This window comes from Hipposideros armiger, unplaced genomic scaffold (assembly GCF_001890085.2).
Source record: "Hipposideros armiger isolate ML-2016 unplaced genomic scaffold, ASM189008v1 scaffold_377, whole genome shotgun sequence".
In the NCBI taxonomy this organism is placed as follows: domain Eukaryota; kingdom Metazoa; phylum Chordata; class Mammalia; order Chiroptera; family Hipposideridae; genus Hipposideros; species Hipposideros armiger.
Genome location: NW_017731727.1, coordinates 1,369,314 through 1,396,811, shown reverse-complemented (window position 1 = coordinate 1,396,811; position 27,498 = coordinate 1,369,314). Strand labels below are relative to the sequence as shown.

General features: G+C 36.6%; 1 protein-coding gene across 6 annotated transcripts in view; it reads right to left on the bottom strand.

The window, feature by feature from the left end:
• Window positions 1–27,498, bottom strand: part of COL4A5 (collagen type IV alpha 5 chain) — a 256,477-nt gene that overhangs the window by 73,668 nt on the left and 155,311 nt on the right. For all 6 annotated transcript variants that reach the window (XM_019662461.1, XM_019662459.1, XM_019662464.1 and 3 more), the window contains 13 exons: window positions 27,099–27,152; window positions 24,205–24,246; window positions 22,019–22,151; window positions 17,234–17,407; window positions 16,810–16,893; window positions 9,045–9,137; window positions 7,115–7,185; window positions 6,635–6,826; window positions 5,425–5,593; window positions 3,363–3,455; window positions 3,166–3,270; window positions 1,456–1,553; window positions 17–167 (listed from right to left, as the gene is read on the bottom strand). In XM_019662461.1, the coding sequence (XP_019518006.1) occupies window positions 17–167; window positions 1,456–1,553; window positions 3,166–3,270; window positions 3,363–3,455; window positions 5,425–5,593; window positions 6,635–6,826; window positions 7,115–7,185; window positions 9,045–9,137; window positions 16,810–16,893; window positions 17,234–17,407; window positions 22,019–22,151; window positions 24,205–24,246; window positions 27,099–27,152 (1,459 nt within the window). The remainder of the gene's footprint in view (window positions 1–16; window positions 168–1,455; window positions 1,554–3,165; window positions 3,271–3,362; window positions 3,456–5,424; window positions 5,594–6,634; window positions 6,827–7,114; window positions 7,186–9,044; window positions 9,138–16,809; window positions 16,894–17,233; window positions 17,408–22,018; window positions 22,152–24,204; window positions 24,247–27,098; window positions 27,153–27,498) is intronic.

The following is a 27,498-nucleotide window of genomic DNA, read 5'->3' as shown; positions in this document are numbered from 1 at the left end:
GCAGCAGCCTCTATACCTTTTGGTCCAGGTAGCCCATCAAAGCCAGTGCGTCCTGGAGGTCCTGGAGGTCCTGGGAAACCTCGATCTCCTTTTGGACCAAGTATTCCTTTGAAACCTGGGAGTCCTGGAGGCCCAGGTGGCCCAGGTAGCCCAAATCCTGGTTCTCCCTTGAGCATACACATGACAAAACATAGCAAAACCTTTCTTAGTATTGATTGTTTACTATAGAGAATTTAAAGCAGAAAATACAAGGTAATATTTTTCCCCCATGGGTGAGGGAGTAGGGTAAATAAATGAAAAGTTAACTGGTATGTTGGAAAGAACATCTGAAAGGATGAGAAACAGGGCTTAGTAAACAAATTAAATGATTTGGACTGGTTTCAGAACAAGAAAGATAACTGAGAGATCATAAAATGAAAGAACATAGTGAGAAAATGTATTATAGACCAAGTATTAGATGATTATTTTTAGTTTGATTAAGTATGGTAATGGCATTGTGGTTTTTGTACACAATGTACACTTAGGGAAGAATACTTAAGTATTTATAGGTGAAATGACATGATTTTGAGATTTGGGTTAAAATACTTCAGCAAAGTAAAAAGAAATAGATGAAGCAAATATAAAATCCTGATAATTTGCAATCTGAGTGACGGCTATATGAAAGTTCACTGTATTATTCCTTTTATGTTTGTGTTCATTTGAAAAGGTTCATAATAAAATAAAACAATTAATTAACAAAGAAGTGGTTTATGATGACAGCTGGAGTCATGGTCACTTGTTTTTCCCATGAAAAAAAGTATTGGGTCATCAGGAAAGTCATGACATATTTTTGCATTGAAAAACATAGAAAATTACGTCACGACTTTCCCAAAGACCCAATAGTAATGATAAAAACACAGGAAGTTTAAATTAATTAAACAAAGAGAAAACACGGGGTCAATCAGGATAATTATATACCACAGCAGTTTGCTGAAGGTTCACTGAGGAAAATCTTAAACTAGCTAAGATATAATAAAAGGAATGGAAGTAACTCAAACTTATTATTATTCTTATTATTATAAGTTAATAGCAGTGATTTGCAATGTTTTTGAGATGGAATTGGGACAGAGGGAAAGAATGGGAAGTTCTTGACATGATTTTCAACACCATTTCAACCAATCATCACACACAGGCATGGAGAGAGATGAAATGGAATGGTGATATTACTGAGAAGCACAGGAGTAGCCTATGATTGCATTCTTTCATCTATAACCTCTAATCTCATCAATAATCTGTCACTTTAAAATGGATTCAGAAACTACTAACGACTGTTTTGTGTTAAAAATTTTAAATGAAAATATAATCAGTTAATTTTATTTATATAGTGAATGATGTCTAAGTCAAAATAGAGAGCTAGAGCTAAGGAAGGTAGGGGACATAGGAAAGGGGGAAAGAATCAATTAAAGTGTCCCAGACCTTCAGTCCTGGAATGCCTGGTGGCCCAGGAGGGCCTTCTAGGCCCATTCTTCCAGGTGTCCCAGGTGCTCCCGGAGGTCCTGGAATTCCAGGAAAACCTGTAAAATGAAAAGTCCCTTTTAAATCTCCAAATAGAAGATATTTTAAGAAAGATATCCAAACACCCAAACCCACATTTTCCCCCTATCTGATCGTGCTTAGTGACTACAGTAAGATGTTAAAGCCACAATGATATTTTAGATGAATTCTTAGGATCAAGCCTTACAGATACTTGATATTCCCTCTCAATCATCTTATGGTCCTATCATTTTCATATAGGCTAATGTGTGTAGAAGATAAGCTCTTCTAAAGGAAAATGAGAGCTATTCCTCATGAGATAAAACTGAACATATGGAATGAATCTCACACAAGAACAGAAAATATTTTCTTCTGCTTACATCTGGATATAATATAATAAAAGACCTACCACATAATTCTGGAAATCAGCTAAAAACAATTGCAGATATTACACACATACTATATATGAATACAAGGTGTGATCAAAAGCTATGGTGAATGCTGCTGCCAAGTGCCATCCAATGGAAAGGCAGGGCTCTTCAATACTGGAAGCGGTTTGACAAACCTTAGTAACAAGTTTCAACTTGTTCGGTACAGTCAGTCGGGTCTGAGCTACACCTGAGAGAAGGTGTGTTTTAAAGTATGCCATAAATCATGGATCACGAACAACACATTAACATGAAATAGGCAAACAGTTTCATCCTCCATCATGACAATGCTCCGTGTCACACATCACTTCTTGTGTATGACAATTTCTGTCAAATAAAAACATTACCGTGTGTCCTCATCCACCTATTCATCCGATCTGGCACCGTGTGCCTTCCCACTCTTCTCCGAAGTCAAAATGACCATGAAAAGTAAACATTTTGAGTGGATTCAGGACAGTGAGGCAGCCACACCATGATTAAAGACACTCACAAAAGAGGACTTCCAGAACTGCTTCAGAAAGTGGCAAGAACAACGGGCAAGAGTGTTCAAAGCAAGGGGGAGTATTTTGAGTGGGATTAAGGCAATGTGTCTTTTACTGTAGTATATATATTTTTAATTTAAACATTCACCATATTGTTTGATCACACCTCATACACATAAAATCAAATCTGACTCTTTTGAAGCCATTTAGTATAAATGAGTAAGGGCATGTTTAGCACCATTCTCACACCAATGCACAGTCTTGCCATTCATGAGAATAAATTTTGTGAGAAATAAAGCAGAACTGAAGCAACAGCTTTAAAAATTTCAGTAAATCATGAGAATATGATTTAGAATAACATTATTTGAATACATATGTGCAATAAATCTGTTTAATAAAATCCATTCATTTAACAAATATCTATTTAGTGCTTACTATGTTCCAGGAACTGTTCTAAGCCCTGAAAATACAATAGTGAACACAAAAGACAATAATTACTGTGATTTTTAAGGCTTATATATCACTTTTGTGTATCTATGATTTAGATACTTTCTTGTCTGGACTGTTTTAGATAAAGACAATTAAATTACAGGTGCATGCATGCTGTGACTTTTCATTTATATTTTCATACAACATAGAAAATAGGTAAAATTAATATATTTTATTTGTTGAGTGAACTATATCAACGAATAATGTCATACTAACCAGCTAACATAACCTGCCTGCTGTCCAGCCCTACCTACCTTTGGGACCGGGTGGTCCAGGAAGCCCGATTCCAGGGATACCTGGTTCTCCTTTGCTACCTGGCATTCCTGGCAAGCCTGGCTGGCCTGGGAGTCCAGGATCACCTAAGAAGAAGCAACAGTTTTTTGAAAGGAAAACTTTTAAAGAAAGAAGTCAATAAGTGTTGAAGACTTGGTGAAAAACATTCCTAGCATACCTGGAAGACCTACTTCACCATCTCTCCCTGGGATGCCAGGTAGGCCAGGCTTCCCTGGCTGGGTTATGGTCTGACCTGGATCACCTTTAGGACCTAAGAACAAAAGGGAATCGATAGTGAATATGTGTTCACTTGACTAAAGATCTCTTTTAATTAAAAACAAAAATAAGTATAATCTTTTGAAAATGCACACTAACACAAATTAACAAGAAAAACAATCCCATATTATATATTCAAGGTAGATACCAAACAGAAAGATGCAATTGCAAAAAGAAAAAGTAGATGATAGCTTTAAGAGCTCCTTGATTAAAGATGGATTTATATTTTTTTAAAAATTTAAATGTAGGTCAAAAGAATCTAAAAAACTCAAACTCTAGCTAATAAAGAAAATACTTATTTTTGGCAAACTAATGGTACCTTAAGGTTTTATGTGTGTGAAGTCTAAGTATACCCATTTCTCATTAATTGAAATAGGGACTTGAAATAGACTCAGGACAAATAATTTCTTAAATATGACCAAAAAAAGCACTAACCATGACAGAAAAGAATGATAAATTTGAATACATTCATACTAATTTCGTTCATTAAAGATACCATACAGAGAGTGAAAATGGCAAGCCATAGTGAGAGAACATTTTGCAAAATAAATAGCTAACAAAGAACTAGTGCACAGAATATATACAACATACATATGTGTGCAACATATATATATATATATATATATATATATATATATATATATATTCCTCTAAATAAATAAGAAAAAAAACAATAGAATAGAAAAATGGTCAAAACACTTGAATAGGCATTTCATAAAAGGAAATTAAAATGGTCAATAAACATACAAAGATACTAAACTCTAATGTAATCAGAGAAATGCAAAATAAAACTGCTATGAGATATATCACATTCAACAGACTGGCAAAAATATAAAAGTTTGATAATACAAAATGTTTATGAGGATGTAGAGCAATAAGAAATCTCCAATACTGCTGGTGGGAGTATAAATTGGAACAATTGCTCTGGACAGTTTGGAATTATCTAGTAAAGTTTAAGATGCATTTATTTATTCTATGCCTTGAAAATGTTAATCTTAAATATATAACCTAGGTAAAGGGCTGGCCAACTTTTCTCTGTAAAGGGCCTGACAGTAAATACTGTAGGTCTTGTAGGCCATATGGTCTCTCTCACAACTACTCAACTCTGTGGTTATAGTGCAAAAGCAATCATAGACAATAGTGAATGGGAGTGGATGTGTTCAAATGAAACTTTCATTTAGACAAGTGGTGAGAGAGTTTTAATCCATGGGCTGCAGTTTGCTGATCCTTGACCCAGAGATGTGCATGCATATGTACACGAGGTGATATATGAATGTACATAGAAGCATTATTCATAATAGGTCTGAACTATAAAATACCCAATTGTCCATTAGCAATAAAATGGATAAATCAACTGTGATACACACACACACACACACACACTAGGATACTAAATAGCAATGAAAATGCATATACTATAGCTATATGCAAAGTTCACATAAAGAATACTTACGTTGTGATTGCATTAATATGAAGTTCAAAAAGAAGCTTAATTAAAGTATTTTGTTTGGGAATGCTTACTTCAGTGATAACACTAGGGTGTAAGGGAAAGGAAATTATGCCAAAGTCAGGACACTGGTTGCTCTTGGAGAAATGGAATGGGATTATGATCAGGAAAGAGCAGAGAAGAGGATGAGGGTTTCGAGGATGCCGGCAATGTTCTGTTTCTTGATGTGTGTGGTAGTTACATGTGTGTTTCCAATATAATTATTTGTTTAATGAAGCATTATGTATCACGTACTTCAAAACAACAACAGTGAAGATATTCAGAAAAAAAATTAAAGAGAAACCCCTCCCCTTAAGAAAACATACTTATTGTGTTCCCTTGCTAAGGAGCTCTGAAAAGCCCAAATACAAATGTCTAGGGAAACAATTCTCTCATGAGGGAAGCCAAGAATGGCCAAGACAATATATTTCTGCTTTTAAGCACCAAATAATAAGCAAAACAACCATAGTAAACTCACCTGGTACTCCTGGCTGTCCTGGATTTCCTGCCACACCTTGTATGCCTTTTTCACCGACTGGGCCGGGAGGTCCAATACCAGTAGGGCCCATAGGCCCCCTATTCCCTGGAAGACCTGGCAAGCCTGGGTTTCCCGGGGGACCTCTTTCGCCCTTAAAAGCAATTCCACCCTGAAAAGGGAAAAGTTTAATATAGAAACATAGATATAACAGCTCCCTTCAGGTTGGTATTCCTGAATATAACAAGAGAAATGATACAGCCATAAAGAGCTCTTCTTAAAAGCTGTGTGTTATTATGGAATGTTATGTGTGATCACACCCTTTAGTCATTCATTCTTTCAACAAATATTTTTTGAGTTCCTACTCTGTGCCAGATGCTGGTGATACAGACAAAGAATAAAAATAGACAAAAAACTTTGCCTTCATTAAGCTTATATTATAGTATAAGTTAAGAAGTTTATAGTCTAGCTTATATTTTATATATCACTTCTCACCTAAATATGCTGGGTTGTGTGTTGTACACAAAAAGACACTGCTCATGTTTGTTCAATCTTTAGGGTCTGTGGCACATTTAACGTGGCCACCTACTCAGACTAATCTGTAAGTTTACTATATTTAAACGCCAAATTAGACTTCTGCTGTATGTCTAAATAAACCAAGACAGGGATATGTGGGATAATAGAAGTCCAATGTGCTATCCATTGCACCACGGAGCCACCTTTTTTTTTTTAGCTGAGCCATCCTGACACCTGTTGGCAGCTCAGCGGCAGCTCAGCTCAGACCATGAATCAAACCGGTGACCCTGTTGCTCAGAGCTCGCACTCTTGACTGAGCTCTTAACCAACTGAGCCACTCGGCCGGCCCCGGATATGTGGGATAATAGAAGGGAAACCTCCCACTGACCCATAAGCATCTTAACCTCCTGCCCAGCTATTCATAGCCAGTATTACTCAATATAGTAATGTATATTACTGTATATATGTAATGCAATATATGTAATTTATATTATGTATATTAAAGAGAAGGAATTTATAAAACAACTGTGAGAAAAGAATGGTAAAGAAACCCTACATAGTCAATAACAATATACCATTTCTATATATTAATCACATTCTTTAAAGAATCGATTGGGTGTTCATCTCAGCACATCCTGGGAAACATCCCAAAGTAACAATTTAATATCACAAAACCAAGAATATCAAACCAACTCACAGGTTCTCCTTTGCGGCCAGGAAGCCCTGGCAATCCATCCTGACCAGGGGTGCCGGGTAAACCAGGGAGTCCTGGGACTCCAGGAAAACCCAACTCTCCTTTGTCGCCCTTCATTCCTGGAAAAGTGAGGATGTCACCAGGTTCACCTTTAGGTCCAGGAAAGCCTGGAGTACCTGGAGCTCCGGGTATGCCCTGAAGGGGGAAAAAAAAAAAGAAAAAAAAGGGGGGCAAAAAAAAAAAAGAAAAAGAAATCAATTTTTTTCTAACACTTTCCTCTCTCCAGTTCATCCTATCTAGTAATATTTAGTGTACAAAGCTATGAATCAAGTGAGTAATGTGAGTCAGGGAGAGTCAAGGTTTCAAATAAATCACAGTTTAATAGAATAGCTACATTTCTTTTATATATGTCCACAAGTGAAAACTCAAAGTGCAAATGGCTTCCTTCTACTTCCTTTGTTCTATAATATACACAAAACTTACTGTTAATCCTTTGGGACCAGTTGCACCAGTGTGTCCTTTTTCACCCTTCTGTCCAGGGAAACCAGGAGATCCTAACGCGCGCACACACACACATACACACACACACGCACACACACAATAGATAGATAGATAAAATAAAATATTGTGGGCTTTGAGCTTGAGCCTGTGACAATGCATGTAAAAATCATCAAGTCAGGAAGTCAAGTTTTAAAATAAGAACCCCATTAAATCCCATTTAACAATTCACATTTCTATTTTCCAATTTTATGCTCTCAAAATGAGGAAATCATCCTTTCTTTCATGTTACATGCAATATTGTGTCTTTAGGTATTTCCAACTTCAAAGCCTCTCGAGAGCTCACAGCTACCAAGTACATGCACAGAGGTGCACGGGCTCCTTTATCCCATTGCCAAGAGAAGGAAATAAGGAACAAGTCTGCATATCTTTCTTTGTTCTGATTTAAACAATTTTCCTAGACCTTTACCAGTCCTTTCTTTGGTTTTTCACTCCCTAAAATTTGGTTTATAAGAAATATAAGGTACTCAAAGACTAGAGAAAATATTACTAAATCAGTCATTCCCAAAGTCGGTCCCTGAACCAGCTACATCAGCATCACCTGAGTACTAGCAAGAAATGCTAATTCTTGGGCCATCACCTCAGATTTATTGAATCAGAAACTCTGCAGGCAGGACACAGCAATCTGGGTTTTAATACAAGCTCTCCCAAGTTTGAGAACTAGACTGCAGGGACATGGATAGATTATTAACTTCCAGTGGCAGCTATAAGACTTACCAAACATCTATTTCCAAGTGCCAAATGAATTGGTTTCCTTGGCAGACAAACTAGACAAAAAAGTAAGAGATCTGGTGTCTATTCTCAGCCCTGACACAGACATAGAGTGTGATTTCAAGAGAATATAATATTGTGATATCCCAAAAGGCAACTGAATAAAAGACTTGTGGGTCTGTTGGATATCAAATATGGTTTTGATTGGAAATAGGGAAGGAGAAGTTATATATAGAAAGGGAAATATTGGCAGTTGGTTACCAAACTCCAGTAGAAGCCTCATTCCTTAAAGACAACGTGTAATATATCCCCAATGACTAGAAGCTCTGCCACTGGAAACTACACTAAGGGGCCAGGCATTATGAAATTCTCCCTCAATTTTTTGGAAAGAAGAAGTCTGACTCTAAGTTATTTCCCTCACCATATAATAAATAGGGAAGCATTTTTCCTGGAATAATATTGTCAAAATGCTTTAATAGAAAATGTTGGGGGGCCAGCCAGCCGAGTGGCCGCATTGGTTAAGAGCTGGCTTGGGACACCAGAGGACCCCGGTTCAGATCCCACATATGAGGGTCAGTGACACTGCCCTCCGCAGCTAAGATGCTGAACAACAGCTCAACCTGGAGCTGGGCTGCCATGAGTCGCCGGCCACAGTGTGGGCTGCAGCCCCTGTGGCAGTGGATTGCCATGAGCTACCATGTGTGGATCCAGCAGCCAGCGGGAGTGGCCAGCAGCCTCTGTAAGCGGCTGTCTAGAAGCCGGTGACTGATCTGCCTCGCCCAGGAAGAGCGCAATGATGGTACCTACTTGGACCAGTGAAGCAACGTCCTCCACAACTAGACTGAAGAACAAAACGACAGCAACTTGTCTGTTCCCCTTCCCCTGATTCCCCAGAGCTGTTCCCATCCCCCAATTCCTCAATAAAAATCTTAAAAAAAAAAAAAGAAAATGTTGGCAGCTTCAGGTATTAGAAAGAAGAGCATAATTTATTTCACAGCAGATAGAGGCATTTCAAATTTAATTATGTATTGATATGAGTGACTAGCTATAAAATGAGAAACTAGCATCATTCTAAAACTATAAACTCACTAAAGGCTTGCCAATAAATATTTTTAAAATTTGCCCTGAGGCAGGATGTTTTTACCTGGAGAACCTGGAAGACCTGGCAAACCAGGTTGACCTGGAGGCCCTGAAATACCAGTTCCAATACAGTTGAAGCAGGTGTCACCTTTGTCACCTAGAGAAAAACATAACAAAACAATTTTAATTTTCTACCTTCTTTAGGTAGATGCTAAAGAAGTTAGCCCCAAGAGTCAACATTCCTACCTAACAGTGTAGCTAGAGAAGCCTATGTCTAGAATCAATGAATTTGATTACTACTTACTGAATGCCTACTGTGTGCCAAGCATTGTGCTAGGTGTTAATGATACACTGGTAAACAAATCAGACAAAAATCCATGCCTTTGCAGTGCTCACATTCAACCAGTGGAAAGGTATAATAAACAATGAAGGTAACAAATTATTAAATTTATATATATATATATATATATATATATATATATATATATATATATATGGTGCCAACAATATGTGTACACATTTTAAGAAAGGAAAACTGTATTAAAATTGTAATATTCCAATACATACCAATAACAAAAGACGAATACAAGTCACATTTGACTTCTGCAATTACAAGAGGTGCTCAAAGTGGTTACCATCAGCGTCCAGACACTTCTGATTACATTGAACTACTGCTTGAGTAACGTTGACCAATGACCAAAGTGTCCACTTATACACATTGTTGGCACCCCTAGCATATATATATATATATATATATATATATATATATATATATATATATATATATATATACACACACACACACACACATCAATATCAAAAGGAGTTATGTTTGTAAACAAAATTATACAGCTGGGTAAATGCAATTGGATATGATAGGTATGGGTGGCAGGTTGCAATTTTATATAGTGGTCAGAATAGACATCATTGAGAAGATGATATATAATAAAAAAGAACTTGAAGGATAGAGCACATGAATAATAATGTAGAGTATTCCAGGAAAAAATTTGCCATGTTTGGCATGAAGAAGCGATATCAAGGAGACCAAATTTCTGGAGTAGAGTGAGAAAGGGGAACTAGGTCAGACAGGTAAGTGGTTATAACAAATGGTATATCATAAAACATCACCTTGGCAATAGTAAAGACCATGGCTTTTAATCTAGTAGAAGAATTTAAACAGAAAAACAACATGGCATAACTTAAGTTTTAAAAGGATGACTCTGGCTGCTACATTAAGAATAGAATCCATGCAAGGATGGAAACAAGAACCACTAAAGTGGCTACTGCTGCAAGGCTCTAGGAGAGATGGGAGCTCATCCGAGAGTGACAGCAATGAACATGATGAAAATTGGTTAGGTTCTGAACATAGTTTACAATAAAACCAATGAGTTTTTTCTATGGGTCACGTGTGGAATATAAAAGAAGAGGAGAATAAAAAAATGACTCCAAAGATTTTAGATCAAACAACCAGTAGTATGGGGGCCTGCTTTTAAGTAAGAAGAGAAAGATGTTACAAGGAAGGAGGGAACAGGGAAGAGCAGAGATGGGGGCCACGGGATGCAGCCTGGAGTGCACTGCAGTCGCGGGAGAGGGAAGGATTCAGGCTGCAGGTGTGCTTTTTGTGGCCCAGTCTTGCCTGAGGGATCAGCATATAATACGGCTGAACCCAGCAATTGGGGCAGGGACCTCAGGGCAAAGACTGAATATAGAAGGGTGAGAACTGTGGTTTAAGCCCTCACTGCCAGGCAGGAAACAGAAAACAAAGACACGGAGCCTGGCTGACTCCCTGTACCCACCCTCCCAGAGCTCGCAGTATGGTCCACAAGAAACAGTAGCAATGTCAGATTAAAGAACAAAATGTCTACAGCCCTGAGAACGGGAACAATGGTTCCACCGTGACAGGCACACATTCCGGCATTAGGGGAAGAGCTGTAGGGGTGATGCAACTGTGGTCAGGTAATTGCCATTACTTGGAGCCACAAACGTACCAGCTGCCTCTCACAGCCCACCCCACCCCAACCTTTCTGGGTGGATCCCTGCAGGGGCAACCAGAGCTACACAGACACACAGTCTCTGCATCGGGCTGCAGTGGAAGCACTGGGATTTCAGAAGCTCAGAGCTCTGTTGCCCTCCACACCCTCCCACAGAGGTGCTGCCCTGAGAATCAGGAGACCTGATCACAGAGGAGAAGCCCACCTTCCATGGCACGAGAAGCCAGAACAGCACAAGAGAAAATTAAATGCTACAGTGTGAGAAAAAATTGAAGGCTGCAGTGGAAGAGAAAATAAAACATGAAAAATGTTTCATGTTCCACTGGAAAGCAAAAGAAAGACCTCTTCCTGTCATCCTGTTGCAGAACTCACTCTATAGATGCCTAGGAAGAGAAATAATAATTCATTAATTGCCAAGAGTAACCAAGGTAACAAGGCAGCTCAAAAAGAAAATGAACACTCTCAAAAAAATGAACTTAAAGACATGGAAATCTGTGACTTAAATGACAGAGAATTCATGATTGCAGTCCTGAAAAAAAATCAATGAGATGCAAGAAAACACAGATATGCAGTTTAATGCACTCAGAAATAAAATCAAAGAACAAATTGAACATTTTACGAAAGACAATGAATTAAAAAAATAGAAATTCTGGAAATGAAGAACTCAATAAAAGTGATAAAGAATGAAATAGCTTAGGAAACAGAGTTAACCAGATGGATGACAAAATGTGATTCTGAAGATAGAAATATGGAAAAGACACAGATGGAAGAAGAGATAGATTTGAGAGTTAAAAGAAATGAAAGAACTATACAAGAACTTTCTGACTCCACCAGAAAGAGCAGTATAAGAATAATGGGTATACCAGAAGGAGAAGAGAGGGAGAAGGGAACAGAGCATGTATTCAAACAAATAGTCAATGAGAACACCCCAAACCAATGAAAAGAACTGGATCTTCAAATTCAAGAAGCAAACAGAACACCTAATTACATCAATCCCAATAGGCCGTCTCCAAGGCATTTTATACTGAAGCTGTCAAAAATTAATGACAAAGGGGACTACCAAGATGGTGCAGTACGTAAACTCTGTGTTTACCTTCTCTCACAACCACATCAAAATTACAACTAATCTACAAAACAACCATTATCGAGAATCGCCTAAAATCAAGCAGAACTGAAGCCTTTCAACTGAGGACATGCAGAAGAAGCCACCTCCAGACTGGTAGGAAAGTCAGAGACACGAAAAAGGTTGGTCCCACACCCACATGTGACCATTAAAGATCGGGAGGGGTATTTCAGCTGTAGGGGTTACCTCCCCACCCCAAGAAGAGCAAGAGATCCCAGCCCCACCCCAGCCCAGGATTTCAGTGCAGGGGAGAGAATTTCCCATAATTTTTGGTTGTGAAAACCAGCGGAGACTGTGGCTGAATGAGACTGAGTGCAGCTGCACTGCCAGGCGCTCCTCTTAAAGGGATATGTGCACGGACTTACCCACCAACGGAATCACTCCATCTGAGCTCCAGTGCTGGGGCAGCAACTGGAGAGATGACAGGGACATAGGGGGGTGGGGAACTGCATTGTCTGACTTGGAATGGGTGCTGGAGAGGCAGCTTTCTCCTCCACAGGGGAGCTGGCTGAGGCCATTGTTTCTTTGTTGAGCCCTCCCCCTCCCTGGCATGTGAACACAGACAACAGCCATAACTGAATCCCCACAGTTCATTCACCACACCCTGGTGATTGGAGACCCGGCCCTGCCCAACTTTCAGGCACACCCAGGCCACTTCCAGTGGCTTTTTTGTGCAGACCGCCTGCTTTGGCTCCAGCTTCTCACTTTCTTAGGGTCTCTCAAAGGTTTGTGGAATGCAGACAAGCTTCATCTGCCTTGAGCATGTCCTGTGCCTCTGGCTGAGCAGCCCTAAGTGTGGCACTAGTGGCAGGAGGCCTTGGTTCATGGCTTGGCCTCTCAGGGTGCTTCCAAGCACAGCATGGGTAGCAGCCATCTGAGGATTTCTTTCTGGCTTCCGCTAGGTGGCCCAGGTGGGTCACGGACTGTGGCTGAAGTAGACCTACAGCAGATCCCCTCCAAGGTGGTCCTGGGGCTGGCACCCCCAGTGGTCAGCTTCAAAATGAGCTAGAGCATCACCCAGCTGTCTCCAAGTATGACACACCCAAGGGGTGGAGTGGGCAGACACCAGAGTCCTGCTGAGGCAGATCCTGCTCCGTAGGGTCAGCCCCTGCACAACTCTTCCACTGTAGTCAAGGCCAGTCCTCATAACCAGTGAGCCCAAGGGTCAGTTCCCTCCCACTGATGGGCAATTATCAACTAAGACTCAACTACAAGAGGAGGGCTCATGCAACCCACTTAAGAGATGCACCTGGAGTGTGTGGCTCAGGTGACCAGAAAGACTGTGCCACTGAACCCCACAGACAGATACTATATAAGGCCATTCTACTAGACCAGAAGGCATAGCAGCCCTACCTAATACATAGAAACAAATACAAAGAGGCAGCCAGAATGGGGAGACAAAGAAGCATGTCCCAAATAGAAGAACAGAATGAAGCTCTAGAAAAAGAACTAAACAAAAATGGAGACAAGCAATCTACGAGATGCAGAGTTCCAAACACTGGTTATAAGAATGCTTAATGTTCTCAGGGAGAACTTCAACAAAGGGATAGGAAACATAAAAATGGTAATAAAAGCATAAAAAAGAACCAGTCAGATATAAGGTATACAATAAATGAAATGAAGAATACATTAGAGGGAATCAACAGATTAGATGAAGCAAAGGATCGAATCAGTGATTTGAAAGAGAAGAGAAGGACATCAAAAAGAAAAAAGAATCCAAAAAAATGAGGACAGTTTAAGGGGACTCTGGGACAACATCAAGTGTATCAACATTTGCCTCATATGGGTATCAGAAAGAGAAGACAAAGGGCAAGGATCTGTAAACCTATTGGACTAGATGACAGAAAACTTCCCTAACCTGGCAAAGGAAATAGACATACAAGCCCAGGAAGTGCAGAGAGTCCCAAACAAGATGAACCCAAAGAGGCCCACACCAAGACATACCATAATTAAAACACCAAATACTAAGACAAAGAGATAATCTGAGAAATGGCAAGAGAAAAGCAGCTAGTTACCTACAAGGGAGCTCTCAAAAGACTATCAACTGATTTCTCAACAGAAACTTTGCAGGACAGAAGAGATTGGCAGGAAATATTCAAAGTGATGAAAAGTTAAGACCTACAACCAAGATTACTCTACCTAGCAAAGCTATGGTTTAGAATTGAAAGGAGCTCATCACCACCAAACCAGTATTACAAGTTTTAGAGGGACTTATTTAAGACAAAAGGAAAAAAAAAGATAAAAAACACGAATGATAAAAAAAATGGCAATGACTATATATCTATCAACAATTACATTAAATGTGAATGGATTAAATATTACAATCAAAAGCTAGCATGGCTCAATGGATAAGAAAACAAAACCCTTACATATGCTGCCGACAAGAGACTCACTTCAGATAGAAACACACACATGGACTGAATGTAAAGAGATAGATAAAGATATTTCATGAATGTGGAAATGAGAAAACAAAACAGCTGGTTTAACAATACTGATACCAGATAAAATAGACTTTAAAAAAAGGCAATAACAAGAAATAAAGAAGGATCCAGTAATCCCACTTCTGGGTATTTAGCCCAAAACACTACTTTGAGAGGACTTGTGCATCTGTATGTTCATTGCAGCATTGTTTACAATGGCCAAGATATGGAGGCAGCCTACTGTCTGTGGATGGATAAATGGATTAAAGAGGAGGTGGTAAATACATACAGTGTAATATTGCTTGGCTAGGAAAGGAAATGGGTTCTTGCCATCTGCAGTGGCATGGATGGACCTGAAGGGTATTGTACTGAGTGAAGTATGTCAGACAGAGAAAGACTGATGCAATGTGATTTCACGTATATGTGAAATCTAAGAACAAAACTAACTAAAAGAAGAGAAACAAACTCAGATACAGAGAACATTTTGATGGTTGCCAGATGGGAGGGGCATTGGGGAGTGGGTAAAAAAAGTAAAGGGATTAAGAAGTACAAATTGGTGATAGCATCAGTAGTTGTTCAGAGTAATCCAAATAATTTCCCATCATATTATAGGTAAACTCTAAAGAGTTTATCATGGTCTACTTACAAGGCCCTGGATATCTACCATCTTCAATTTCTACCATTCTATTTCACTTTATCTGCTATTACATACCCACACTTGCCTCCTTTTCTTTCTCTTTTTTGTTTTGTTTTTTTTTAGCTGAGCCATCCTACCAGCTGTTGGCAGCTCAGCAGCAGCTCAGCTCAGGCTGGGAATTGAACCAGTGACCCTGTTGCTCAGAGCTCGTCTCTCTTGAGCGAGCTCTTAACCAACTGAGCCACTTGACCGGCCCTTTTTTTTTAAAATTAAAATTTATTTGGGTGACAATTGTTAGTAAAGTTACATAGGTTTCAGGTGTACAATTCTGTAATACATCATCTATATATCACATTGTATGTTCACCATCCAGAGAGACATCCTTGGAAAAACAAGTCATATTACTTTACCTTGAGAACAATTCTTGTATCATGGGGTTAGGTATAGAAGCTATTTTGTTGTTGTTACTCTTACTGTAACTCTTTTTCCTATCAATACAAAGGGTGTTTCAACTCCAAAAAAAAAAAAAAACAACTACAAATTTGTTGTTACAAAATAGTCATGGGGATGTAGGCTATAGCATAAGAAATGTAGTCAATAAACTGTAATAACTATATATGGTGTCAAATGGGTATTAGATTTGTTGGGGTGATAGATGGGAGGGGGTTGGGAGGCAGGGTGAAAAAGGTGTAAGCATCAAGAAGTACGAATTGGTATTTATAAAATAGTCACGGGGATATAAAGTAAAGCATAGAGAATATAGTTGATAATATGGTAATAACTATGTATAGTGCCAGGTGCATACTAGACTAGCCAATGGGATCACTTCTTACATTATATAAATGTCTAACCACTATGCTGTACAACTGAAATTAATATAAAATAATATTGAATGTCAACTGTAATTGAAAAATTTTAAAAGGGGGAAAGGTTAAGTGGCATAAGAGGTCCAAATTTCCAGGTATAAAACAAACAAGTCATGGGAATGTAGTATACAACATGGGGAATATAGTCAATAATATTGTGATAGCATGGTACGGTGTCAGATGGTTGCTGGACTTATTATGGTGATCACTTCTTAAGGTATATAAATGTTGAATAACTATGGTGTATACCTGAAAATAATATATTGTATGATGACTATATTGTAATAAAAATATTAAAAATAAAATAAAATGAGAATGGAAGAGGAGGTATAAGAAGAATGAAGAGAGAAGAGAAGGTACAGACTCAGAAGAGATGGTAATTTGGAATAACCAGGGCTATATTTTTGTTCCAAGTGAGTACAACGAGGGAGTGGACAGTTAAGGAGTCAAGGGTTTATGCATCGGATTGATTACAATGATTGATCATTGAATTTAAGCTAGGTTAACAGGGAAGACAAAACACCAAAAGGTTGAGGGATATTCAAAGTTGATAGGTCTCACTGAAGTTGAAGAAATGTTAGAGTTAGGTTATTAGAGGTAGTTAGTTAAAAAGATGGGAGACAGTGGTCAGAAAATGGGACTCATGAAATCAAGATTATGGAAGTGTACACTATTGATAGTGAAATGGTCTTGGGGTATTACCATGTGAGTGAGTCGCTGAGGTAGGGTGGAGGATATAGAGAATTTTGCTGAAGATTTCAAATAACGAAGGAATAAATATGGGGATCAAACCTTTCACTCCTTGTTCTCCTTGGAGTCCTCTATCACCTGGAGATCCTGGCGGACCTGGAGGGCCTGCTTCACATATGTCACCACCTGAGTTAACATTAGAAAAAGGATAACAAGCTACTTGCGAAATAGCCAGAAGACTAAACAAAAAGGAAGCCTGACAGGCTAGAAAAAAAAGACCTTTTTCAGTTACATCTCTGCAGTAATACAACTATCTATAAGCAAAAGGAAGATATAATACTGGTGAGAATTGGAAGAGCAAATTAAATATCAAAGAATCAACAAATATCAAAAATAGAAGCCACAGTAGAAACTCTTTCATATCAGAAAACACAAAGAATGATGCCAACCTTCAGTTAAATTCACTTATAAATGAAAACAAAATAAAAACAACAATTGAACTTAACAGGAGAAAAGTGTAGCTTACTAGGAGGGATGTAAGGGCCTGGAGGGCCAGGAGGCCCTGGAAGGCCAGGAGACCCCGGTTGTCCATCAAGTCCAGGAGATCCAGGAATGGAAATTCCAGGTGGACCTTCATCACCTTTCTGGCCCCTTTCTCCAGGAAAGCCAGGGGAGCCAGGAGGACCCATAACTGCAGTCCCTAAGATAAAAAAAAATACCCATTAATCAAAAATGATCTTATTTTAGAGATATGACTTTGGTTCTCAATGACATTAAGTAATGGTAAGAGCTCCCTTAAATGTATAATGCCAATTATGTTCTTACTGTTTTCTATGAGAATCAACATCTGGAAAAAGGATATAAATTTTCAAATACTATAAGTACCAGTCTGAGTGTAAAAATGAATAATTGAAGGTAGCTTTATTACTTTTGGAAATATAGCAATAACTCTCTATCCACCCTTTTTTGACACTATGATCTTTTAATCTCAGGAACATTAGAAAGCCTTTAGCAAGAGAAAAACAGGTATTTCAAAGTTTCCATGTCTCTGTTTCTGGACAGTCTTCTGTCCCACTATCTATTCCTGCACCATTAACACACCTTTCATTACTGCAGCTTAATAATCTTTTCAAAACCAGTAAGGAAAATATACCTATCTTTGGTCTTTTAAAAAAAACATCTTCACTACACTTACAAATTTACTGTTCTAAATGAATTTGAGAATCAGTTTGTTAGTTTCATTAAAAAAAATCGCTGGAATTTTTAATCAGATTTATTTGAATTTAAAGATTAAATTTTGGTAGAATTGCCTGTTTATAATATTGAGTTTTCATATCAAGTAATAATTAAGTATATCGCTCCATTTATTTATTCATTTTATATTTAATAATATTTTACAAAATTCTGCAAAGAGGTCTTATATATCTTGTGTTGGATTTATTTACAAGTTAATGTGATCAATATTGTGAATTATATTGCTATTACTATTGTTAACTGGATATTTTCTCTTATATGTTTAATTCTTTATTGCTAGGGTAGAAGGCAAATTATTTAATATGCAACTCATATCTGGAAGCCTTGTAAACATTTTAAGTTCTAGTAATTTGTCATTTGAATTGTATGGTTTGTGGATAACCAAAATTTGTGGCATTTTTTTGTTCCATCCTTACACCTTTTTTTTCCTTCCGGACTTAGTGCACAGACTGTGATCACAAGTATAAGGACAAACAGTATTGGTTACTCTGAGTATCTTTATCTTATTTTTGACTTGAATGAGAATGCTCCTGGTGTTTCTAGTCCATCACCTTAACCACTCAGCCACGACTACAAGTGCTCCTGGTGTTTCACCACAAAGTATGACATTTCCTGTACAGTCCTGTACTTCATGTATTAAATAGTTTCATCAAGGTAAGGTAGTTGCCTTTTAATCTTAAAGGATTTTTTTTTTCCTGTTAAAAATGAATGGATATTGAATTTTATTGACTGTTGTCTCTCCACCTCTTGGCATTCCTCTTTTAAACTGTCAAGGTAGTTAACTACAGTAATGTTGAGTCATCCATACCATGTTAGGGTAAAAATTACTTTGTCATAATATTATATTATTTAAAATACTTCTGGATTGATTTGATAACATTTTATTTAGGATTGTTGCTTCTATATTTATGAATAAGATATAATTAATTATAGTTATTTCTAGTGTTATCTCCTTGGTGGTTTGGTGTCAATGCTATTAAATTGAATTTCCTGCTTTTTTAAATGTTGTGAGATAGTATGTAAAATGTGAGAATTATATGTTTAACAACTTGGTTGAATTCACCCATAAAATTCTATAAAACCACCCATAAAACCAATGTTTTCATAGAGATCTTTGACATTTCAAAATCTTCTCTGATAATTTATCTACCTAGGTTTCCTACTTTCTCAAGACAGTTTTAGTAATTTATATTTTCTTTTTTATGAGGAATGTATATTTAATTTAGAATTTCAAATATACTGATATAGTTTTATAGCTCTCTTGTAATTAAAAAATTTTAATTATAATATATTTACGGCAATAAACTTTTCCTTTATTAATTTTTTGTGCCTTCTCTTGCCTTTATCTTGATCATATTTTATTTTTACCTTTATCAAGTTTTTCCTTTTATTTTGTTTGCACTTGATTTGTTTCTTGTTGTTGTTGTTTTTTACTTAGCTCATTTATTTTTATTATCTCTAATTTTGTGATAAATTAAGTGTACCTCTTTGGTTACATTTAATGAAGTTTAATATGAAGTTGTTTAGCATTCAGTAGGTTGCTATTTTCATTTCTATTTCCTCTTTATCTCTAGAGTTATTTACAAATGTGCATTTTAATATACAAATGTGAAGATATTTGGTGCTTTTTGTTGTTAATTTCTAACTTTATTTCAGTGTGGTCACGGATTATGACCTGCATGTAATTAAAACATTTTATTCTGGTGTAAAAGAGTCAATTTCTATAAATATTTCATGTTTGAAAAGAACGTACATTCTCTGCTGTACACAGTTTTTGGCTCTCCCCCATTCTATAGTTTTATTATGTTACTCAAATCATTTATATCCTTATTTATTTTTCACATACTTGATATGTTAGGGATCTGCCAGTTTATCTCTTGTATTTTATCAGTTTTCACTTTATATATTCAAAGTCATATTGTCAGATGCATAAAGTTTCGAGGTTTTTATATTATTGTGGTATAATTTGTCTATCCATATGAAATGCCTCTTTGTCTCTTTAATGCATTTTTTTGCCCTGAATTCTATTTCACACTACACTTCATACTAATTTCTAACCCAGCTTTCTTTTTGATAAGTTACTTAACATCTTTCCATTGCTTTAATTTCAAATTTGCTATGCTCTTTTACTTCAGATATGTCTATTGTGTACAGTATATAAATATTTTTATTCCAATTTTATTTTATTTTTTCCCTTTTAATCAGTGTTTAGTCTTTTTACATGTATTGGAGCTACTGATTTATTTTTAACTTCTTGTCATCACATATTTTATTTTCTATTTACCCAGGTTTATTAGTGTCTATTTTGCCCCAATCTTGTATTACGTAGATAAAAATTTTTGGTCATTTTTCCCCCTTAATGGGGGTGTAAGGCATGCATTTTATTTCTGTTCTTCTCTAGTGGTTACTATTAAAATTTTAATCTATGTATGTAAACCTGTATTTTCTAAAAACTTAAGAGTTAATAATATTTATATTCTCTCCCTCTTTATCATTGACTTTCCCCATTCTCTGCACCTCCACATCCAGTGTTATTAAAGTGTACAATTACACTTCCATATTGTTACTTAAAATACCTGTTATTTTTTATGATCAATTCTTATTTAGACTTAAAAGACTTTATTAATATCTTTCCTAACCATTGGTTCTTGCATCACATCCACCCCACCCCAAATTTCATCCTGAATTCATTTCCCTCTTCCTGGATTAAAACTTCCAGTAACTATTTCACAGAAGTTCTGGAGGTGGTGAACTTTCTAAGTATCCTATTTTTACACTGAGATAATAGTTTGATGTAATATGGAATCCCCAACTCAGTTATTTTTCCTCATCACTTTGAAAATGTGCTACATTATCTTCCTCTAACTCTCATTGCTTTGTAGGTGATCAGCCTTTTCTCTGAGACAGTTTTTAAGTTTCTTTTTATCCTTAAATTTGAAATTTTCCCTACAATGTGTCGTTATATATTGCCGTATTATTATTTTACTCTTGCTTAATAATCCATATGCCTTTTCACAGGGACTCATGTCTTTTCTTAATATATAGAAGTTGTCAGTCATTAATTTTTAAAATATTGCCTCTTGCTCCATTCTCTACTCTTTGAACTCCTCATGGTGGATTTGGGAACTTCTAGATTTATCCTTTATGTCTCTTATTTTTCTTTCATACTATCTAACTCTTTAACTTTTTTGCTGTATCCTGAGAGAATTCCTTACCTCAATTTTCCAGACACAGTATGTGTTTAGTCCACTATCTTGAAAGTAGAAATCTGAAGTGCATACTTAATTAGACCAAAAAGGGAACCCCATTTATTTTCTTTCTTTCTTTTTGTGAGAATCACTGTCACTCATCTCGTCATGTTAATTTTTCATTAGCCAAATATTTTTAAAGGGAAAGGAACCATAACTTATTAAATATGTATGTGTGCCAGTTACTGTTATCAGATGCTTTTTCAAATTTTATATAACTCCATACTATCACCTCATTTCAGAGAACATCCAATTAAACATGCTAGACTAGGGCAGTGCCAAATTAGTGGCCAAATTAGATGTGCTCTACTATACTGTGCATCTTCAACAAGGGAATGATATAAAACTCAGTATTGAGCCCTAAGATTTTATTGCACAGCAAAATCACCATGGAGATTTCTAGGTAGATGCTCCTAGAATTCTAAGTGGATAGTGCTGTTTATTATTTTTATACAAGTAATCTTAGAAAACTAAGCATTATTAGAACAGCATTCCCTTCCATAACAGTATGAAAAATATAATGATTAATTTTTGAATCAAAGAAATGTTTGCTCTTATTAATAATGAAAAGTAGAAATGGGATTTTTAAAGTAAAACGGCAATATTCAACTGATTTGGCTTTTTTTTTAAGCACAGTTGAGGAATTTGTTGAGGAAGGCTATAGTTAAGTGTTGAGAAGTTTCTGTCAATTGAAAAAAGTATTCATGTCTTCTAGTGCCATGTTCACTCTGAAACTAATACGATAATATTGTATATGTGGATTAGTAAAAATGCTATAAACACAAGGACATTAGCACAGTTCCTTTTACCTGGAGGCCCAGGAAGGCCAGGTAGACCCTGTATTCCAGGAAATCCTCGCTCTCCTTTTTCTCCAGGCAAGCCAGGTAACCCAATGTTTCCTTTTTCTCCTACTGTTACACCAGTCCCAGGCCTAGGAATTACCTTTATTATGAAAGAAAATAATGAACTCAAAGAAGAAGCTTGTTCTCCTGAAAACAAACTAGTAGTTACATATGATTACAATGCCATCATTTTCACAAAGCGTTCAGAGGCAAAATCATTAAGACTACTGCATAGATTATGAATCACATTCTAGATCATGCCTATCCTTTCACTGATTAGAAAATTTCCAATACTAGTAATAATATTACTGCTCTTCTGAGCTCCAAGATTAGAGAGCTATAATTATTTTAGATGTCTCTCATCTTATAATTCACATTCAGTTCATTCCTATCACCTAAGCCTGATAATTCTTTGCTGAAAATGTCTCTCCTATTTGCCCTCTTCTTTCCTGTTACTACAGCTACTGTCCTCACCTCACACTTGGACTAACAGAAGCATCTCTGACTTTGTCCCCTTGAATCTAAATTTATTGCTAGGATATGCTTCCTCAAAAACTAATTTTTCTGTGTTTAAGGACTCAAAATTGTTCACTACTTTTTACTATGTCTGATGCAACTTTTATCTGTGGACTCTGACAAGTAACTTCTCACTTCTAATACTTCTCTTGCCCTTTTCATCTGTTATTTCTAGCAATGAATTTTTAGGAGAGTGTGGTATATCTGACTATAACCACTTCATGCATCTTGCACATTCTTGCCTTTGTTTTGAATATGCCATTTCAAACATTAATAATGCCTTCCTCCAACCTTTCCCTTTATCAACCCACATTTACGTCTTCTCCAAGAGAGAGAGAGACAGAGAGAGAGAGAAAGAGAGAGAGAGAGAGAGAGAGAGAGAGAGAGAGAGAGAGAGAGAGAGAACTGATCTCTTCTGGGAAAGTTTTATTGATTAAAATCAACTAACAAATCATTCCTTTTTTCTCTGTCTTTTTAGAATCTCAGAGCCTAAAGGATTTCATATTAAACAATCTAAATATAAAGCAATTAACCTCATAGAACTATAAAGGTAAATAAGCTTTAGGTTCAAGAAATTGTTAGTCTAAGGTACAAATCAACACCTTTTGGCAAAGTATGATTTTTTTCATCCACTGTGTATATGAAATATTCAAACAAAAGAAAGAGACTGAAAGTTTTGGGACACAGAATCAGGATAGTAGTTAAAAAGGAAAAGTTGAGTTGCTGGATAAGGAAGTATTCTCAAAATTTCCATTTCTTCTGATATTCATCAAAATCTAATCTCATATTATAAAGAAATTATTTCTTAGAGAATTAAAATTCTGATTTTAAAATGAAAGTGGATAAAATTATCTAAGATATTTTTCAATGATATCCTCATTACATTTAGTAAAGTACAAGTAACAATATCTGAGACTCACTATGGACAAAAAGGAATTAATGTTTGGACATATAGGTCATGGCACTTGTACCCTGCAGCTTTAATGCAGTCTAAAATCAAGAGTCTTACCAAATTTCAGTCAAAAGAAAACAAATCTGTCAAATTTTTCCAACAATATTTTATTCTTAATAAGATTAGAAATATATTTGACTTAAATTTCATGGTGAATGCAAACATGACAGAAAATGTGTAACCCCCCCAATTATTCTTTCAAGAGCAGTTTCATGTATTTGTTATTAGGAGCCCCTACAATCACCCAATCAAGGTCAAAAAGAGGTATGACTCAGACAATTACAAATTAAGAAAACCTATTAAGACCAAATCCATCCATCTTTCCTCAGGGAATGAACAATTCCTAGTTCCCCAGCAGTTTCTTTTATATTATAGAAACTTTGTAAGCAACACTTGCACCATCTGCTGGTTACTTGAGAAATGATTTGGCAATCATGATGTAAAATAACCGAATGTCATAATTTTGGATCTTTGCTATGGAGAACTAATACACAGGCAGAACAAAACAAAGACTTTGAGGTCAACATCACTGAAGTTTTTAGATGTAAAGACTTTTAAGCCAGTAGAAGTTGATAATTACTTGGAATGTTGTGTTCTATTAGGAAAATTGACAGAGTGTATAATTAAGGCACAAAAATGAAAATGCATTTATAAATTTGATAAATGAAAACTAAAAATAACTTACAAGTCCAGGAGGGCCAGTTGGGCCAATGTCACCTTTTTGGCCCTGTTCAGTACAATTTTAAAATACATTAGTAAAAACCACATGAAAACATCCATTTCCTTAAAAACACAGCAGATAACTAAGTTTCATAAAGACTCAGAAACCCATAATAAAATATATCCAAGAAAAATACAACATGAGGTAAACAGTACTGAGCTAAGCCTAAGAAGACCTGTAATGTTGTCTCAGATTTACTAGCTATAAGACCTTTACCAATTAAATGAACATTTTTGCCTTTTACAAAGACCAGGATTCTAAGGTATTTCTAGCTGTAACATCCATTGATTTTAAGATTCTTATTTTCTAGGAAACTATAAATATTACATAAAGATGTTGTATAAAAACATAGAATCAGTTAAAAATTATTACTTTTTTTTTTTTACACTTAGCCATGTTCCTTTTCATAAAACTTGTCAAGGGCATCAATTTAGTGTCATTTCCATTACTGACAGGTATTTTAGAGCTGATGGACTTAACTATCAACAGGAATAGCTAATAAATCCTAATGCTTTTGTGGGTTTGCTGTTAGAATCTAACGGGAAAAAAATTCAGACAGCGCTATTAACTTTAACCAGTAGCTATTGGGTCGTTGGAGAAGTCATGATGCATGTTTGCGACAGAAGGCACTAGTTCATTTTTGGAAGTACTAGAGTCATTCGCATCTATCTTATTGCTATGTCATTTGACAGCAGACAGTTCTAGTTCACTGTAAAAAAAAATGAGCCATTTGGTTGAGTTTTGGAGATTTTACAAGAAGTTGAAGATGGAAGACCAAACTGTGCATTTTTGCCATATTTTACTGTTTTACTTCCATAAAGGGAAGAGCATGCTTCAAGCTTGTGAAAAGTTGCTTAAAGTTTACAGTGACAATACCCTTCAAGAACGTCAGTGCCAACGATGGTTCACAAAATTTGTGCTGGTGATTTTGATCTCAATGATGCTCCCCGGTCAGGGAGGTCCACCGAGGTTGATGACGACAAAATAAAGACATTGATTGAGTCAAAGCCACATTACATGACACGACAGATTGCAGAAACATTGAACATCCATCATTCAAGCATTCACAACCACCTGAAGAAGCTAAGATACGTAAGCAAGCTCAATGTTTAGGTTCCGCATGAACTCAAAGAAGTTCATTTGAAGCGCGTATAAACATCTGCAATATGCTCATTAAACATGAGGAAAATGGCCCTTTTTTGAAGCGACTGATAGCTGGTGATGAGACATGGATTGTTTACAACAATGTGGTGCACAAACGGTCTTGGTCCTAACATGATGATTTGCCTCAAACGACATCGAAAGCAGACATTCATCAGAGTAAGGTTATGCTCTCAGTGTTATGGGATTTTAAAGGTGTCATGTTTTTCAAGCTCCTACCAAGGAACCAAACAATCAATTCGAATGTGTACTGTCGGCAATTGGACAGCTTGAATGAATCCATCATCCAGAAATATCCAGAGCTTGTTAATTGTAAAGGAGTTGTGTTCCATTGTGACAATGCGAGACCCCACACAAGTTTGATCACCTGTGAAAAATTATTGGCGCTTGGATGGGATGTGTTGCCACACCCACCATACTCGCCTGACCTTGCACCGTCAGACTTACATGTGTCTCGCTCTCTTCAAAACTCCTTGCATGGCATAATGTTCAATTCAGATGAGGCTGTAAATCAGCACCTTGTTCAGTTTTTTGCAAATAAAGACAGGTCCTTCTATGAACTAGGAATTATGAAGCTCACTGGAAGAAGGCAAAAGGTTATCGAACAAAATGGGCAATATATCATTGATTGATCTTTGTTCTTTATATAAAATAAATGACCTTTGAAAAACAGACAAAACACATCATGACTTTTCCAACGACCCAATACAACAACAGCATGAAGTACACAGTATTCAATTTACTCTACTGGCCAAGACCCAAGGATAGATGTCTCTCGCACTTCTATTCTCTTTCTAGACTTGTTCATAGAAACTTTTCATCTATCTATAAGCTCCTTTTTGTTCAAGGAGTTACTCTGTCCTATAACTTGACTTAATACTTGAAAAACAATCTTATTCTCTGGGCTTTTATATCTTGCTTTATTCAAGCTGTGCCTCTTAGGCCAAAAGATAACTTAGGTCTAGTTTAGAGATAAACCATCATTAAAATATGTGCCTTCTGGGTACATTCAAGTTTGTAACACCTTTCCCGCCCTGCCTGCAAAACAAAGCTTTTCATTTTGGGTTTTCATACAAAGCAGTCAAGAGGCCAGAGAGATTGGAAAACTGGATATTTTGTGATCTGCTATAAATAGGGGAATTGTGTGCTTCATACATACTTTCAAAGGTACTTTTAAAACAGGCAACTAAATAGATGACTTCAGTCAGACTGCATAGTCAAATGAAAAAAACAAAACAAAATAAAACAAAACAACAAAGAATTAGCCACAGACTTCTAGGCAATAATTGCATAGAGAATGGAAATTTTTAGTAAACACATTCTAAATTCACAGCTGTAAGCCTTTTTAGTAGGAGGACCTCACTAAAATAATGCTAAACCCTCTTTCTAAAGAACAGAAGTTTTGTCCATACATGTTCAAAGTAAAGGCACCAACTTTTCACAATGGAAATGCCAAAGTTAAACAATTCTTCATGTACTTTCACCACATGGACTGTTATTAGGACAATGAATGAAAATTCAGAGGAAGTGGCATAAAAGAAAAATGGGGCAGCACCAAAAGACGGATAAAGAAGGCATGTTTTGAATATAAAAGCTAGTTATTTAGAACGTTTTTCATTTATAACTCAACCTTGGGAGAGAAAAAGATTATGTTAACTAGAATAAAACCAGCCATTTCAAAGTATTAAAATTCTTACCTTTTCTCCAACCCTTCCTCGTTCACCAGGGTAACCAGGATCACCAGGCAAACCCTTTAAAACATGGAGGACAGAGTGACATCAGCAAAAATGGTGGAGTAAGGACCTCCCCAAATCCTCTCCTCCATTAAAGCAACAAGAGCACCGGTAAAAATGGCCAGAGTCAACCTTTTAAGAACTCTAGAAACTAAACACAAAGGCTTGTCCAGGAAGCACTTATAGAAAAAAAAGTGGCTGAATCTTGGTAATAACACAAAGCTTTGTGGCATTTTAACTTGCTCTAGTCCCATCACCCATCTTCAGCTCTGCAGTAGCCTTGAAAACCAACAGCATACAATCAAGGCTAAAAACAGTAACCTGGCAGCAACTGGAAGGGAAAGAACTGGGATGGAGCTTCTTC